The sequence below is a fragment of the Homarus americanus genome, unplaced genomic scaffold (genome assembly GCF_018991925.1).
Source record: "Homarus americanus isolate GMGI-L3 unplaced genomic scaffold, GMGI_Hamer_2.0 scaffold10135, whole genome shotgun sequence".
In the NCBI taxonomy this organism is placed as follows: domain Eukaryota; kingdom Metazoa; phylum Arthropoda; class Malacostraca; order Decapoda; family Nephropidae; genus Homarus; species Homarus americanus.
Genome location: NW_024756215.1, coordinates 102,737 through 118,603, shown reverse-complemented (window position 1 = coordinate 118,603; position 15,867 = coordinate 102,737). Strand labels below are relative to the sequence as shown.

At 38.7% G+C, this 15,867-nt stretch overlaps 1 protein-coding gene across 2 annotated transcripts in view; it reads left to right on the top strand.

The window, feature by feature from the left end:
- Positions 1–15,867, top strand: part of LOC121856737 (cullin-2-like) — a 93,090-nt gene that overhangs the window by 72,480 nt on the left and 4,743 nt on the right. For both annotated transcript variants that reach the window (XM_042352421.1, XM_042352423.1), the window contains exons 14-15: positions 6,301–6,414; positions 6,677–6,892. In XM_042352421.1, coding sequence (XP_042208355.1) covers positions 6,301–6,414; positions 6,677–6,892 — 330 coding nt within the window. The remainder of the gene's footprint in view (positions 1–6,300; positions 6,415–6,676; positions 6,893–15,867) is intronic.

The following is a 15,867-nucleotide window of genomic DNA, read 5'->3' as shown; positions in this document are numbered from 1 at the left end:
GAAATATAAACTTCATATATTTTGTACAAAAGATAAAATTTTTGCTCTCCCTAATAAAATTCTTAAATTAGATCTAAAATTTGTATGTCTAATGCAAATTTTAGCTTAATTATATTAAAATTTATCACTATCTTATAAGAATTCAAGCAATGTAATTATATTATGGCCGGGTAATTTCTATGAATTTTATGAGCTAAAAACACAAATCTCAAGTAAATAAACAAATTATACTTCACCAGACACTTATCTGTCACCTCACCTCCCGCTCCCCCCCCTGCTCCCCCCCCCCTCTTCCCACGCTCGCTGGCTTCCTCCCTCCTTGTGTTCCCAGACAAAAGATTGGTGATTTCTTTATGCTTTAGGGTGTTTATTTTATATAATATCTCAGACAAAAGTTAGGATAATATAATTTGCATTGCTTTAATCCCTGCAAGACAGCGAATATTTTGAATATAAACTTCATATATTTTGCACAAAAGATAAAATTTTTGCTCTCCCTAATAAAATTCTTAAATTAGATCTAAAATTTGTATGTCTAATGGAAATTTTAGCTTGTTTATATTCAAATTAATCACTATCTTATAAGAATTCCAACAATGTAAATTATATTCTGGCTTTACTTTGTATACACTTTTCTGTGAGCTGGAACCAATTACCCAATATCCCATTGAAGCAATGGTTTTGGTTAACAAACGACCTTCTGGAACGAATTGTGTTCGTTAACCGAGGGACCACTGTACTGTACAGTAGTCCGTTGCCAACTGTGGGGGTTAGGTTCCTGAAAAACCCTGTGGTTGGCAAGACTAAAGGCTTATGGGAAATAGGGAGATAGGTTTCACAGCCACAGATAAATACTCGTCAAAGCCTAACTAAGTTGCCTGTTTCTTTACGAAACAATACCTGTATTGTACATTTAATTAAATATAAGTCAAATACATATAAAATAGCTTAATATCGTCCCGCTTAACGTTGTTTCGGTACTACGTCGCTGAACTTTAGAGACCCAAAATTCGTTTAATGTCCTGGTGATGCGATACTACAGTATAGTCTCGATTTACGCGGATTTGGTTTACGCGCTTGGTCATTTACGCGGCACCTTGCCAAATCGACAATTTTTATTTACGCGGTTCATTCCATCATTTATGCTGGAAGCGGCGCGGGCAGGGTGCGCACAAGGTCGCCCAGTCAACAAAACATTACCGACTTCTTCACCCACCACAGCCAGCCCAAGTCAGTGATAGTGAGGATATGGACTTTGAGGGGTTTGACAAAGAGGCCCTGCAAGCCTCTGTGGTGGATAGTGATACAGGTGAGGGCCAATAATCTGCCCTCTGCCTCAGAACCAACCCCAATCCCCATGTACCCAGCCATCTCTATACTAAGTATGTGTTAAAAAACCTAATAATATTGATATTTCTCTTAAATATTAATTGTGTGCATACCATCATAAAATTAAGATGTTATTTTTACTACAACGTACTATTGTGTCGGAAAAAGTGTAGTTTGGGGATCGGCCCAGTCTCTATTTCAATTAATCCCATACTGTATGTTCTGTTATTTCGTTTACGCGTTTCTCGTTTTACGCGGACCTCCACGGGTTCAATTGACCACGTAAATGAAGACTATACTGTACTTCATTTTGCGTCGTCACGGACTACTTTCTACGGTGCATCACCCGCTCTTGTCTGGCCATGCTACGCTCTCTCTGCTCAGCGTGCTGCCTTCACTCGCGGAACGTCACAGCGTCCCCAAGTGACGCCAAGCCAGTCTCTGTTACGACTTCACATCATTCGCGTGTGCTTAAGTGCTTTTGCTTTAAAACTATACTTTAATCACTCGAAATGGCTTCCAAGCGCCCATCAAGTGCTACTGATGCTAGTGCAGTGAAGAGGCAACGTAAGACCATTACCCTTGCTATGAAAATGGATGTATTAACCCGATTTGAAAAAGGGGAACTTGCTGTGGACATAACCGCTGTGCTTGGTCTAACCCCCACAACGGTGTGTACTATCCGGACCAATGCTGACAAGATTAAGGTTAGTGCTGGAAGTGGTTTTTCTCTGAGTGCTGCTAAGATGACTTGTACTAGAGGCACTGTGATAGAGAAGGTGGAAAAGATGCTAGCAATGTGGTTGGAGGACCAGAATCAACGGAATGCCCCTGTGAGCCTTATGGTTATCCTGCATAAGGCCAGATCCTTCTTTGGTGACATGAAGGAAATAGAAGGTGAAGGATCGAAGGAAAAGACCTTTACAGCCAGCCAAGGATGGTTTCAACAATTTAAGCATCGGTATAACTTCCCCAACATACAGTAAAGATGACTGGTGAAGCTGCCAGTTCATATACGGTTGCTGCCAAGACATTCCCGCCAACAACGGAGGAGGAGCAAGCAGCGGCGGGGGAACCCCAGTCAGAGCAGGAGGAGGCAGCCGCAGAGTCTCAGTGACTTGCCACCCTCCTCCTCTCCCGACTTCCTTTGCTCCCACCCTCCTTCTCCGCTCCCGCCATCCTCCTCCTTCGTTCCACTACCCACCACACATTCGCTCTACTACCCCCACCCATCGGTGAGTACCAATACAAACTTAGTACTGTAGTTCTATATACTATTCTCTATAGAAATGGCAATGATTTTCTGTATATGTAACTTTTTTCATGGGACAAAGGGAGGCTCAGGAACGTAACTCCCGTATTTTATATATTTCTTATGGGGAAAATTGATCCGCTTAACGTTGTTCGCTTAATATCGCATTTTCAAGAACGTAACCCCGACATTAAGTGAGGACTTACTGTATATCTCCTTGAAGATGTCATATTGCTATAAAATAGGTAAAATGAAGAGCATGGGTGTGTATGTGTGGACATGGCTGGTCACTAAGTTAAACAGTCCTTGTACTTTGCTACATCCCCCTAGCCTTCTCCCTACAAGGCCACGCTGTGTTATTGTTATTTTTCAAGTTGTGTTTTCGGTTAGATATACTGTACCTAATTTTATTAAATTTTTTTTTTATATTCTTGTCACATGCAGGAGGAATAAATTAGACTGCAGATTGATAAAGATGCCACATTAATCCGCAGACACTGTACTGAAAATTCATTGCCGTGGTTGATAAAATGGTATTGAGTAAAAACCGTGGATACCCAGAATACGTGGTTGTCGAGGATTTACTGTTCAAAAATTTACTTTAACGAATTAATTTTTTAGGAACCTAACCAATTTGTTTATCAAGAGTTCCTCTTAATCTTTTCCTTAATGAAATATTTTATTTTTTATTTATTTTTTTTTCAAATTACTGTACAGTGAACCCTCACTCTACGCGGTTAATTGAACCCACGGCGGCCCACGTAAAGTGAGAAACGCGTAAAGTGAACAACATAACATATGGGATTAATTGAAATAGAGACTGGGCCGACCCCCAAACTCCACTTTTTCCCGACACAGTACGTACGTTTTACTAAAAATAACGTCTTAACTTTATGATGGTATTCACACACACATAATATAGAAGGGAACAATCAATAAGAGAATAATATACTGAAGGTTAGGTTAGAAAAAAACAAGGTTGGGGTTAACACTTACGTTAGTAGAAGAGATGGGTCGGCGTAGGGGAATGGAGGCTGGTTCCGAGACAGAGGGCAGGCTACTGGCCCTCAGGTGAGTCTTCATCGGTGTCATCCACACTTACTATTGCCTCCCTGACAAATCCCTCAAAGTCATCATCACTGTCTCTGCCTCTGTCACTATCACTGGCTTGGGCTGGCTGTGGTGGGTTGCGGGCAAAGAACTCTTGTTATGCTTTGCTGACGGCTGGTGTTTATGTTGTCGTGATAAACCTTGATGTAGGGCTCCATAGTCTGCAACAGCTGGGTAGTGAAGATTTCATACCTGTTAGCGTCAGGGTCATCGGAAAGGAGGAGCTTGACTTTCTCAATACACTCGATGGCACCCCTTACATTACTATGGGATAAGTGGCGTTCTTCTTGGGATGACGAACCACCTGCCTCTTCACTGACGTCATCATCATCTACCATCTCGTCGGTAGTCACATCAGGATCCCTTATCACCTCCAGGATGTCGTCGTTGGTGTTCTCAGAGAAGCCTGCAGCTGTAACACTGCCCAGCTTCTCTGGCAAGGTCCTTTGCCACTGCAACAGTCTGAACCTCACCAGTCACAGATTTACTCTGCCTAACACCCAGAATACCTTGCAACACATGTCTCCATGCGTAACGAACAGTTGCTACAGACAGCTGATCCCATTCCTCCACCAAGAAGTCCACAGCCTTCTTGACGTTGAATGTTCTCCAAAATTGTTTCAAAAGTACTTCTTGCTCTGCCAACTGTTGATCCTCATCGTCTTCGCTCTTGCTATCGGTGTTGGTGTCACTCAGGTTACGCAACTCTTCCTTGGTGTAGTCGTTCAGGAGCTTGAATTTTTTAGCAGAGAATGCAGCTTTTACATTACAGATCATTTCTTGGTCCATGGGCTGTATTATAGACGTAGTGTTGGGAGGAAGGAAGACCACTTTTACATTGGGGTGACTATCTAACAGTAGGGGCGAGTGTCCTGGTGCGTTGTCCAGCAGCAACAAAATCTTGAATGGCACATTCTGTTGCTCACAGAATTTCTTCACATTGGGAACAAAACAGTCATCAAACCAGGAGAGGGACAGAGTAGAGAACATCCACGCCTTACATGCGGTCAGCCAGTGGACATTTAGCTTGGTCATGTCCATGCTCTTGTAGGCGTGCGGCTTGCGTGCTGTGTGGATCACCGATAACTTAAGCTTACAGGTACCGGAGGCATTGGTGGTAAACAGGACGGTGATGCGTTCCTTCTGCAACTTCCGGCCCCGACACTTGCTGGCATTCTTCACAACGAAGGTCTTGGAAGGTAGCTTTTTCCAAAAAAGACCAGATTCGTCCATGTTAAACACCTGGTCGTTGGTGTACTGTCCTTCCTCCATAATCTCACGTAAAAACGGAGGAAATTCCCTAGCCTCAACACGGTCAGCACTAGCTTCTTCACCACCAATGTTGATATTGGTGATCTTGTTCCTCTTCTTAAACCTCTGTAACCACCCAGAGGAAGCATTAAAGGGTTTGGGCTCTGTAATTCCCATCTTTCGTGACACTGCAGCATACAGTTCACGTGTGTACTCCTTAACTGAGAGCGTGTCCACCGCCATGTTCCGTCGCGCCTGACGCACCAAGTAGCTCACAAGTAATTTTTCCATCTTGAGAAGCACCTGGTTGTGGCAATACTTGATCATAGAAGCACCTGTAGACTTTGTGATGTTCATGTGCTCCTTTATCTTGGCTGCATCCTTCTTAATTGTCCTGATAGTTGATTCGTTAACACCATGCTGGCGCGCGAGATCAACCTGTCTTGTTCCTTTCTCCAACTCTTGTATGATCTTATATTTGATTTCGTAGCTTAAGGAACGTCGTGTCTTCTTTGGCTTAGGGCGGCTGGATCCAGGTAATGCAAGGTTTCTATGTGGTGGTGGTGGTGGTGGTGGTCCGGTGGAAGCCATTCTTATGGAACAATGGATACCGATATACACGGTGTAGCCGGGAGGGGTGTAACTGACGCGGGTAGGTCAAGGGGCTTGAACGCTCCCGCGGCGGGTCACGTCATAGTACATTAAACCAATCACAGCTAGCGGGGAGGGAGGTAAGGATGCTTTGCCCAATCACAGTCCGCTACGTCATATGGCGTCACCGATAACGCAACAAAGACATACACTGCGCAACCTACTCGCGCCGCTTACACAACATGGCGGATGGCGGGAGAGATGACGGGAGGTTTGGATCCAAAAATGGCGCGGCGCAAGAGGACCGCCAGCCGCTCTCCGCGTAAAGGGGTGCACACAACGCGGAAAGTGAGCATTCCGTGTTCGGCAAGATACCGCATAAACGTGGAAACACGTTAAGTGAAACCGCGTAAAGCGAGGGTTGACTGTATTACAAGTTTTCCTGCTTCATTACATCAGTCCTTATTGCATGGAAGCTGATTGTCAAGGTAGATTCTCTGTCTGGGAATGTTTTTAGTTGGATCTTTTCTATAGGTGTTTAGCCTTCCATAGATCCCTTTATAATACTGTACTGTAATAACAAATAATCATCCAATTCTAATTTTGTTTCACCAATTCCACAGGAAAGTTTGTTCAGGGTTGGCTCCTTTTGTTTGGATTGGTGTTCTAGGCTCTGCCATAAGACAGGATTTCAGGATCAGTCCTTAATTTTTTTTTATTTTACATTGGAATTATGTTTAGTCACTAGAATATTATATTTTTCCCAGGTGGATAGCCTTACATGCAGCGAACTTCAGACACACACCCACCTCAATGAAGAGCAATTCACAAAGTTCCTACAATCACTGTTAGACAGCAAGCTTCTCTTGACAGATGCTGAGGTAAGGTGGCATTATAGTTTCCTGTACACAACAGTCTACCAGCATAAGTACTAAATAAGTCTGTTTGGTTATAAGATTTGTTCAGTATATTGTGAATAAGCATGTACAATTCAACAGATAGCTTCAGAGGAATGACTAATTTTTTTAGATGAAAGTTCCAGCAACATAATCTTTGTGTCAATGTTTTTATATCTTCATTTTCTATCCTTTGCATTGACTTACATATAGTAGATCAGGCTCTTGTATCCTTTTTTCTGTGCAGAATCTCCAGGATGACACAGTTGTGCGTCTCAACACCGATTACAGTAATAAACGAACCAAATTCAAGATCAGTGTGGCGCCACAGAAGGAGCAGCAACATGAAGCAGAGCAGACTCATTCAGCGGTTGAGGAGGATCGTAAACTATACCTTCAAGCAGCAATAGTTAGGATAATGAAAGCACGGAAACTGCTCAAACACACCATGCTTATTCAAGAGGTTAGTACTATTAGAAATTTTTTACATCCTTGAAGATCACAGTTTGTTTATAGTATGAATGTCCTGCTTTGGGTATTTATTCTTTTTGCTCCCCTGCCTTTCCTAGAAAATTAAGAGAGTATTTCTTTATACAGTGGTCCCTCGGTTAACGAACAAAATTCGTTCCAGAAGGTCGTTCGTTAACCGAAACCATTGTTTCAATGGGATTTTGGGTACTTGGTTCCAGCTCACCAAAAATTACATACAAAGTAAAAATAAATGCAGTAAAGTACACTTACTTTGAGGTGTGATGTAGAAGGCTCCTGGTTGATGATGATGATGGGAATTAGAAGTGGGAGTGGAGGAGAAGGGAGAAGAGAAGGAAGTGGGGGTGGAAGAGAAATCACCCCATGCTTCATGCTGTCATTTCACCTATAATATTTTAAGTTCTCTAGGTGTAATTCAAGATTACTGTATTTTCTTTAAATCAACACTGCACTGCACTATACAGCATATTGTCAATATGTAAAATAAATTTCAGAATGACCAATAATTGTACTGTAAAAATGTAAAAATAGTTATGTTCAAGAGAGCCACAAGCAAGATGTTACCTCCACTGACCAGAGATACAAACTGACGCCTTTGTGGATGAGTCAAGTGGCTGATTGGCGCACCAAAAACTAGTTTCCTGTACTGCAATTATGTTAAATAATTGTTAAAATGACTAAAAAAATTTATATAAAACTTGGACAATTATTGAATAGTGCAACCTTCTTGATATTTACTCAAATGGGAAAGAATTTAAGCCCTAGAACCGATTACTGTATTGGCGGACTAATATTCCAGCTGGTGAGCAAGCGAAAACATTTTGACATGATTTCGTAAAAATTTTGTTAACCGAATTGAAGATTCTTATGGAAAGTAATTCGTTAACCGAGGCGTTCATTAACCGAGGGATCACTGTATTGTAAAGATGTCCACAGTGACAAAATGTAGTTTCATCTGAAAACCTGCAATTAAAATTTTTTGGACCGGGTTTGTTCCTGAAGGGTCTTTTGCAACTTGAATGGGAATATTTCTTTTGATGGTTTTATTAATCTTTCTTACTATTCTTAAACTGGATTCACACTGATTACAAATCAAGAAAATAATGGTGTCTCATTGAATGTAAATTAACATTACAAATTGCAAAGTGTTTCTATAAGTTGTATCCTGTGCTTATTAACCCTCTTGCGCATGAGATAAAACTCTTAAAGTTTTCCAGTTCCATATATCTTTCGTAACTGATTGCTCTGCAACATAAGGAAAAAAAATATAATAATTCAAGTACTGTACAGCATGCCCTTATAATTCATGGCGGTTTGGGTCTCAAAATGGCCACGAATAATCAAATCCGTGAATAACATTTGCTTACGGGGGGGGGGGGGTGGTTACATTTTTACTTGTGTGCAAAGAAATGTATATTCCCTTTATGTGTTTGCCCTTATGACAATTATTTCTTTTACCTGTATTTTATAAATGTGTGTGTGTGTGTTTCAACACACACACACACACATATACAGTGGTCCCTCGGTTAACGAATGCCTCGGTTAACGAAATTTCGGTTAACGAACTGCCTCCCATAAGATTCTTAAATTCGGTTAACGAATTTCTTACGAACTGACCTCAACATGTTTTCGCTTGCACTGGCCGGTCAACCAGCTTTAGTATTAGTCCGCCAATACATTAATCTGTTCTAGGGCTTAAATTCCTTACTATTTTAGTAAATATCAAGAAGTTTATACTATTCAATAATTTTAAAAGTTTAATACAGTATTCAATTTTTTAGTCATTTTAACAATTATTGAACATAATTGAAGGTAAAGTGACTAATTTAATGCGCGGCATCCAGCCTCTTAACACAGCAAACAGGCGTTAGTCTCTCTCTGTTTTTACTGGAGGTAACATCTTGCTTGAGTCTCTCTTCAACTAAATGCTTTTTTTCTGTGTTTCCAAGCAAATTATTGGTCATTTTGAAATATATTTTATATATTGACAATATATAATGCAGTGCAGTGTTGATTTAAAGAAAATAATCTTGAATTACACCAGAGAGCTAAAATTTTATGGGTGAAATGGCGCCATGGGGTGACTTCTCTTCCACCCCAATGCCTTCTCTTCTTCCTTCTCTTCCACCCCCATTCTAATTCCCATCATCATCATCATCATCCAGGAGCCTTCTACATACACACCTCAAAGTAAGTGAACTTTTCTACCATTTTTGTTGAGTTTAGGCAATTTTCGGTGAGCTGGAACCAATTACCCCAAAACCCATTGAAACAATGGTTTCGGTTAACGAATTTTTCGGTTAACGAGCAACCTGCTGGAACGGATTGTGTTCGTTAACCGAGGGACCACTGTATACAATACAATACAGGTACTCCTCGACTTATGACCTACTCGACTTACGACCACCCGGCCATAGGACTGCCACAGTTGTACAAAAAATTTGTCAAATTACGTATTTTTGAGTCCCAACGTTAGTGATCGCGCTGTGTACTGACAAAATTTTCGTTTGTAATTCCCTTTAAAATGGCTGGCAAGCGTAAAAGTGAGAGTTCTCGTGGTGCTGAGAAGAAAAAGACACCCATTTTAGATTTTCTATGTATTATTTTTGCATTTTCGACTTACGACCTGGTCGTCGGTCCCTTACCCCGTTGTAAGTCGGGGACTGACTGTACAGGTAAAAGAAATTACTGTCTAAAATGAATGGCTCCCTGTCCCAGCCACGAAATGCCGGACTTTAAAACTACCCGCAGACATTCTTGGGTACATCCGGGGTGTCATCCTTGAATAATAGAGGACCGCGAATTAAAAATCTGCAAATTGTCAGGGCATGCTATGCGAGTATATGGCTGTATATGGCTATTTTTCGTCACTTCTAATATACCCCCTAGCTCAAATTTGTCTGAGTCAACTGTGTAAGTACTATACACTACTAGAAGCAGAAGTTTATGAGCTTTCCAATGCAGTAATCAGATTTCTGATATGACCAATAGTTTTTGAGAAAATAGCAAACAACTGAATATCAAATGGTATTTATTTATTTTTTTATCTGTTTTGATTATTTTTGTGCCTATGTTTTATGACGATATAAATTATATTGCATCTTGTAGCCAACACTATAATGAAGAGAATGGCACTGATAAAATTCATGTAAGTAAAAAATCATCCTCTTCAGAGACTTTTCGAGACATTGTCAGTATAACGAGGTTGTATACCTAGCCTCGAGATTGCCAATTAGTTAATTAGATAGAACATACTTGCTACTATGACCCATCAAAATATGATACAATTCTGTTGAAAACTTAATTTTTGGCGATTTTTTTTTTAAGCTTGGTGACTCAATTTGCGTCACCGGTAAAGTTGGTTTTATCACAAAAATTATGCGAATCGCATCATCATGTGCGAGAGGATTAATGTAATGCATTGCAAAGGATAATAAAAGTATCTAAATATTTTTCTTTGCAAATGTTTCAGATATTGCAGGTAGGTACTTAGATTCTTAGATATATAGAGGACATGAATATTATGATTTAAGTTCTATTTTCAACATCTAGCTATGAAATGTAGTTTCTCTAATAAAAATAGTGGGCTGGAAAACAAGGTTTATTCTAGCATATATGATCCAATGGAATCAACAAATCAACACCTTACTTTCTTAGATTTTAATTATTATGGTGTACATGGTCATTATTAGCCATGAAACCACTTATTTCATTTATAGTGCACTGAATCATAATTAACAGTTCATGTGATAGTAGTATCAGGGTCAAGGTCAGATCATGGAGGAAGCCAAGACCATAGTATTACTTATTGGATGTAGACCATTAAACCTGTTTATTTGTGAAATCAGCAAAGTTTCATTACTTCAAAGGCTTTTAAGAAATATGAAGAATTAGAAAAAAAATTACCTTTACTAAAGCTTAGTTGTTTTTATAGAATATAAAGCAACAGACTCCGTGATCTTTCAGTTTATTTAAGAAAAATGGCCATTTAGGCATTGTCAGTAAATACAGACTACTAGGTACCATTCATTTTTGGCACTTTAAATTTGGTGAAAAATTATATTACTCTAATTCTTCCTTTAATTTTAACTTCAGCCGATAGTGTGCACATTAAAAAAAAACCCAGTTAATGCTACATAAGTGATGTCATTTATTCAATATGAATTATTGGTGTACAGTATAGTGATTAAGATGAGACAATAGGGGTGCAAAGTTTGTGTTAATCTTTATTAGAAACCCGAGAAGAAGGTGGAGAATATTCTCATACACATGTGAAGAGCATTGGGGGGAATGTTTAGATTGACATAAGACAACTGGATCAGTAAGAATCATTGTAATGATCTCAAGAAATACAGCCCAGAGTGAGAAAGTTGATCACAGGAGCACAGTCTGATCCAGGTTTAATTTAAAATTATTGTTCTATTTTTGATAAAGAAAGAACAGTGCCCTCAACCATCACTACAGGCATCCCCCGGGTTATGGAAATTCGCTCCTACGGATTTTGTAAATTATGACCAGTAAATTCGGGACACGGACAAAAAATTCTCCCTTACGGAAATTGGGTAAATTTTTGTTTCAATACTATTAGGAAAAAAATTCACAGAAATTATACACTTTACTGTATTTCGTGTAGATTTCTTGGTGGTTGCTACAATACTGTACAGGGCGAGGCAGGAGCCAGTAGTGCACCTCCTTCTCCCTTTCAGTAACTCCGATTGCACCACCTTACCTCACCACCTCACCTAATGTAGCACTCAACATCGTTTGTGTTAAGTTAAATTAAAGTGTTTTGTATATTTATTATCATATTACATGTATATCATAAAATAATAATTGTATGTGTTAAAAAATATATTTTCATTCCTAAATGTGCTTGTATTATGCCATTTTGCCAAAAATATTTCCTTGGGAAAGCATCTCCAATTATATAATGGAAGTCAATGGGAAAATTGGTTTTGCGTGATGAAATTTCACGTTACGGACAAATTTTCAAGGATTCGTACCTTCCGTAACCTGTGGGATGCTTGTACTCTTGGCCTTCTTTGCTCTCAGCTTGTACTACCCTTGACCTACTCCTAACTTACACTGCCCCTCTTAACATATAATACCCTAAACTTACTTTACTCTCAACCTACAATGGCCTTGCCCAAAGGGACCAATAAGAGCCTTGACATGTTCCATGATCTTGACCTTGATTTTACTGACCTCTTTATCTCATGACTCATTAATCATAGTAAGCCAAAAATAGGTTGGTGAACTCATGATCTAAAATAACCTTATACAGCATGCTCTTATAATTCACAGGGGTTTGGGTCTCAAAATGGCCTCGAATTGCTACATTTGTGAATACCGTATATCTCGGCCTATAAGGCGTCGGGGTGCATAAGACGGCCCCCCCCAAATTTCCATTTAAAAAGTAGCTTTTGAGCTCTATTCGCTGTATAAGACCAGTACCCCAAATGTGACACTTACCCACTGACTCAGTAGTCCTTTACCAACCATCCTTGGTTTTTTAAAATAAGGCCAATTCACTTCAAGCAATGTCATCAAATGTTACCCGCTGGTGTAGTGTAAACACTAGTGACGTCACTGAAGCGTCTGCTATTTACCAGAAACTGGAACTAATGTCGGTGTCGAGTAAAATTTTTCCATTTACTTGAAATGGATTTACCGATTTATTTGTTTATTTATTTATTTATTTATAATACAGTTGTACCCCACTTAACGCGGTCAATAAAACCCAGAGGGTACCGCGTTAAGTGAACAACAGAACATATGGGATTAATTCCAATAGAAACCGGCCCGACCCCCAAACTCCACTTTTTGACGACACATAACTATGTTGTAGTAAAAATAACATCTTAATTTTATGATGGTACATGCACACAATTAATACTTAAGAGAAATAGAGAAATACAGTCGCCAAGTTAATGTCCATTCAAATAATGGACTCAACTCCCTCCCCCTCTTCTCACACTACACTGCTGGCTCTTCCCTCTCTGAGAAATTTTTGGGGGAAAACCACTAAATTTTAATAAATAATAACTCAAACTAAAGTTAGGATAATACAATTGACATTGCTGGATTCCTTGTAAGACCAGGAATGTTTTGAATATAAATGTCATATATTTTGCACAAAAGATAACATATTTACTCAGAGAAAACATTTTATCTAAAATTTGTAAGTCTAATGCAAAATTTATGATGTTTATATTCAAAATGATCACCAAATTGTAAGAATTCCAGCAATGTAAATTATATTCTGGCCGGGTAATTTGTATGAATTTTATGAGCTAAAGCAAATATCTTCAGTTAATAAAAAAAAAAATATTCTTCAGGACACTATCTGTCAATCAAAGTACCCCACCTTGCCTCCCCCCCTCTTCCAACCGCATGGACAGTCCCAACCCTCCCCCCCACCACCCACCAATCCTCCCTTCAAGAGAAAGGTTGGGTGAAAAAAATAAATTTTAACATTTTGTATAAAATAATACCTCAGATTAAAGTTCGGATAATATAATTGACATTGCTGGATTCCTTGTAAGACCAGGAATATTTTGAATACAAATGTCATATATTTTGCACAAAAAATAACATATTTACTCAGAATAAACATTATATCTAAAATTTGTATGTCTAATGCAAAATCTATGATGTTTATATTCAAAATGATCATCATATTGTAAGAATTCCAGCAATGTAAATTATATTCTGGCTGGGTAATTTGTATGAATTATATGAGCTAAAACAGGCAGTCAGGCAGGGTTGTGGGTGGGGGGTGGGGCAAATCTAAAAATAGCGTCTCGAGCCGGACACTCACCGCGTATATGTGGAAAAAATCCGTGTTAAGTGAAAGTTCGCTTCTGGCGAGGCACCGCGTATATGAAAAAACGCGTTAAGTGAAACCGCGTTAGGCGGGGTAATACTGTATACTGTAACATATTAAACACACTGCAAGTATTTTCTTTAATTCATACGCTTGCTTCACACGAGACGATCGGTGGTTGGAGTGTTCCCTCGTCTCGGTGGTGGGACTGTGTTCCCACTGTTTATACAACAGCTACCACCGTATTCTAATTGTGGTGTTTCATTAGGATTTGAGTGAAAAAAGATTACGGTACATACTTACTACATACATTTATTACACAAACATATATATATATATATATATATATATATATATATATATATATATATATATATATATATATATATATATATATATATATATATATATATATATATATATATATATATATATATATATACAACAAAATATATGTGCAAAAAATAAATGTTAAATGAATTATTTATGGTGCATTAGGGTACTGGTCACTTCAGACACAAAGACGGGCTATAAATAGCCTTCTTTATCTCCCCTCCATCTCACCCTGAGCCAGAGGGAAGGGTCTTGGTAAATAACATTTGTTTCCTTATTTTCCATTTACAGTGACCCCTCCGTTAACGAACTCAATCCGTTCCAGAAGGTCGTTCGTTAACCGAAAAGTTCGTTAACCGAAACCATTGTTTCAATGGGTTTTTGGGTAATTGGTTCCAGCTCACCGAAAATTTCCTAAATTCAACAAAAATGGTAGAAAAGTTCACTTACTTTGAAGTGTGTATGTAGAATGCTCCTGGATGATGATGATGATGATGGGATTTAGAATGGGGGTGGAGGAGAAGGAAGAAGAGAAGGCATTGGGGTGGAAGAGAAGTCACCCCATGGCGCCATTTCACCCATAAAATTTTAGCTCTTTGGTGTAATTCAAGATTATTTTCTTTAAATCAAAACTGCACTGCATTATATATTGTCAATATATAAAATATATTTCAAAATGACCAATAATTTGCTTGGAAACACAGAAAAAAGCGTTTAGATGAAGAGAGACTCAAGCAAGATGTTACCTCCAGTGAAAACAGAGAGAGACTAACGCCTGTTTGCTGTGTTAAGAGGCTGGATGCCGCGCATTAAACTAGTCACTTTACCTTCAATTATGTTCAATAATTGTTAAAATGACTAAAAAATTGAATATTAAACTTTTAAAATTATTGAATAGTATAAACTTCTTGATATTTACTAAAATAGTAAGGAATTTAAGCCCTAGAACCGATTAATGTATTGGCGGACTGATACTAAAGCTGGTTGCCCGGTCAGTGCAAGCGAAAACATGTTGAGGTCGGTTCGTAAGAACTTCATTAACCTAATTTTTTTTCGTTAACCGAATTGAAGATCCTTATGGAAGGCAGTTCGTTAATCGAAATTACGTTAATCGAGGTGTTCGTTAAACGAGGGGTCACTGTACTTGAAATAGATTTACCAAATTATTTGTTTATTTATTTAAAAGTCATTTACTGAATATTCTATGTAAAAAATAAAATTTAAATTAATTATTTATAGGAGATAAGTATTATGATCAGTAAATATATGGTATTACTGGCCACTTCAGACACAAAGACAGGATAAAAATAGCCCATCTCCCCCTCTTACAGCTGCCAATGGGAAGAGTCTTGGTAATTAAATTTGATGTTTATTTTCAGTGTTTGTCTAATTTATCATGTATCAAAGTAATATTACTAAAAATTGTGTAGGTAGTAGGCAGCTACCAAACAGGTAGATACTACCGCCTGGGAAGATATTGGAAGCATAATGTGTTGTCTAATGGTAGATCCTGCTGCCATATGGCATCACGAAAATTGTGACCAAGTCCCAGGTTCAGCGCTGACCTGACTTTCTGCCTCATTCACACACAATTGCAGTTTCAATTGTTCCTCTAACTTTGACAACACAACATACATACAGTATATTATTTCTCACTTTTGATCTTTTTTTTACTTTTTGTATTTATTTATGGTTAGTTACTTAAAATAAGGCCAATTCACTTCAAGTAATGGCATCAAATGTTACCAGCTGGTGTAGTGTAAACACTAGTGACGTCACTTAAGCATCTG